At 44.6% G+C, this 3,072-nt stretch overlaps 1 protein-coding gene across 1 annotated transcript; it reads right to left on the bottom strand.

Annotated features, from left to right (window-relative positions):
• Positions 1–367: 367 nt before the first annotated feature.
• On the bottom strand, positions 368–2,055 carry LOC147632321 (SKP1-like protein 1A). Its single transcript, XM_086807149.1, has 2 exons — positions 1,672–2,055; positions 368–796 (listed from the first exon to the last, which is right to left on the bottom strand). The coding sequence occupies exons 1-2, from the start codon at positions 1,993–1,995 to the stop codon at positions 623–625; spliced, it is 498 nt and encodes a 165-aa protein (XP_086663275.1). The 5' UTR covers positions 1,996–2,055; the 3' UTR covers positions 368–622.
• Between the last annotated feature and the right edge of the window lie 1,017 nt (positions 2,056–3,072).

Raw genomic sequence — 3,072 nt, 5'->3', positions numbered from 1 at the left:
GTTTAGAATAACCTTCATCACTAAGCTCAGAAGAAACTTCATCGTTAAGCCCACTGAACAGGAATTCAACCCAACACAGAGGCATGACATGTCACAAAACAACTAGCAAAGTAGCCCTATAAATGCATAAACATGCACACGTGAAAGTATAGATTTATATGAATAGCTGACATGTAATCGTGAAATAGACGGTCAAATCTCATGGGGCAGGCCTCAAAGGCTGTTGTTGAACCCCCCAGCCCGATGTGCAGTCATCCAACATCAGGTAGCTGGACATATGTAGAGGGCTCAGCAAATAGGCGAAAGGAAATTTATTCTACCTACATTTGAGTGATACACAACATGAACCACAAAGAAACACACCATATATAATCACACATAATCTTAGATTACACATAACAAAAAAACATAAACATAGACAGCAGTTTCCACAACCCTACCAAGGGGCACTGGAAGGTGACTTATCCACCATCAAGCATAAGTTATTCAATGTCTATAGAGTTTCATCATGCCTTCAGAATATAATTTTTCTTCTATGGAGTGGTCACGAATTCAAAAAATAACTAAGAGAATTACAAGGTAACAACGTGGTCTGTAGTTCTAGCAACACCTACTCAACTGCTTACTCAAAGGCCCACTGATTTTCCCTTCTGACCTCTTCCTCTTCCTCTGGAGTGAAATCGTTCACAATATTGAAAATCCTTCTGATCTCCTCCGGAGTCTTGTTCTTGATCATGTCTGCCACAGTCTGACAGGTCAGGTCCAGTAGCTCCTTGATGTTCAAATAGTTGGCAGCCTGCAAAGTAAATAATCCAGGCATTCAGGACATTGATAACAGAGAGGTAAGGGATGCAGCACAAACAAAGCCTTTCAGCACAGATGACCCCTGATAGATGGCAAATAGCTGTGCCAAATGCGTTGGCAAGCTGCCCATCGGTGCTGCATTGGCCTGGAGTTGCAGTGGAGGCAGTCATGTCGTATGAATCAGGAGGTTCCAGATGGAGGAAACCGAGTCAGCGGAAGGAGTTGCCACTTGCCATCCCCTCAATCCTGCCAGCATGACTGATCATCTTCCAGCATGAATAGAGAAGCCATAAGGATGAGATCACTTGACAATACAGCTCCCAGTGTGGCTCTATCATCCTCTCCTTCATATGTAGGAGCAAGCAATGAAAGGAGTCCCACCCCTTTTTCAGAATTAGAGGGTTGTTCTCTGTTCTTTTGCATGTACTAACCTTTGCTAATGGAAGGATCTGTTAAGGAAAAGAACAGAGAAAGAGCTAGACACGAAAACACTTTCGAAAGTATCGTATACAGAACTGGAAGCAAAACCATAAAGCTGCAATACAGGCAGAGGTGAACGATGAACCCGAAAGGAGCACCCTACAGATGCTGCACAGTGTAAGGTGCCATACAAAGAAATCCTAGCGATGCAGATAGGGAAAAACCCTGGTGCAGAACACGGGAAGAACCTTAGAAAAGCAGGCAACACAAAAGAACTTACAAAGATGCAACACCAAAAACAAAAAAGCAAAAAATCCTAGAGACGCAAAGGCCCCCAGAGCTGCAATACAGACAGGTAAAAACTCTGGAGAGAAACCGTGTGACAAGAAAATCCTAGAGATGGAGCAGGGACACAAGAATCCTAGAGGTGCGAGGAGGGGACCATACCAGGATGAGATCGAAGAGCGTTTGCTGGTCGACTTTGACGAAATCTGCATCGAAGGCCTTGACATCGTCCTCAGAGGGGCCGCTGCTGCCGCCGCCTGTTCCGGCGGCCTTGGCGTCGGCAGCAGCTCCCTCCTTGGCGCTGAGATGGAACTTGCAGTACTCAACGATCTTGGCGAGGATCTTGCCAGTGACGTTGGGGAGAGGGATGGGAGCGCCGCTGCCGGTGTCCTCCACCATGTTTTTGATGAAGGCCGACTGGAATGCTACGCCCTCATCCACCTCGAACATCTCGTCGTCCGAGCTGCGCAGCTTGATCTTCGTCATAGCGAGACACGACACTCTGCTGCTTCGGCAGGCGATATCTGTTATGGTTTTTAGTTGAATAAATTATATGTGCCATTCCGAAATCCATTAAAAAGCTAAGAATAAAAATTTCACATGATGGGATCATGCTTTGTAACCTTGAATGCCTGAAAAGTATGCAAGCAAAGGTTCCCTTGTAACCATGTTTCCACGAGTAATGACTTACTCTACCTTCAAGCCTTAAGGTGTAACCTTGAATGTCTTAAAAGGTGAAAAGTATGCAACCAAAGGTTCTCTGTAACCATGTTTCCAAGAGTAATGACTTACTCTACCTTCATGCCTTAAGGTGTTTTGTCTTGGTTGTCTCCACCACTGTAGGGTTGTAACCATGTTTCCACGAGTAATGACTTACTCTACCTTCACGCCTTAAGGTGTTTTGTCTTGGTTGTCTCCACCACTATAGGGCCTTAAGGTGTTTTGTCTTGGTTGTCTCCACCACTATAGGGCCCACCTTAGCCTCCTAGGCTATAACCCAAGTAGCACCCTTACCACCCAAGAAGGAGGTTCGAATCTACCATACTACTGGCATCAAAATTCAATACCCACCCTCCATCAAACAAAAAGGGCCAAGCTCTATGGGGAGGGAGGGGGGAGAGCAGCTTAGGACACCCTCACCTCAACACAGCCTTTGCGCCTATTATACACCTTGGGAAGGAGGGGGGTAAAGCTTTGTAGATGATGCTTACGTTAGATGTGTACCCTTTAATGCAATGAAGCATAGGTAAGCCTATACTTGTGTTTAGGCATTTCCCTTAGAATAATAACCCATAGGAGTGGCCTTGTAAATGACCTTCGGAGTGGCCTTGTGAATGAATAAATTATTCTTAGCTTTAAACTGAAGATGGGGTAAACCTAGGAAGTCTAGAAGGTTATGTAGGGATTGATTTATTTAATTAGTTTGCACATCATAAAAATGTGCACACAAATGTAACTTTTATCCCCTTCCACATGCAAACTTTTTAGATCTTTTCCCTAGTTGACGTGTGCAAATTATGGGTTAAAAGAGTCTTGAAACTAACCCTAAATCTAGCAAGATTG

Source organism: Cibotium barometz, chromosome 13 (assembly GCF_041138505.1).
Source record: "Cibotium barometz isolate CiBa-2024 chromosome 13, ASM4113850v1, whole genome shotgun sequence".
In the NCBI taxonomy this organism is placed as follows: Eukaryota; Viridiplantae; Streptophyta; class Polypodiopsida; order Cyatheales; family Cibotiaceae; genus Cibotium; species Cibotium barometz.
The sequence above is the reverse complement of the archived record's forward strand: the minus strand, read 5'-3'. Positions and strand labels throughout refer to the sequence as shown.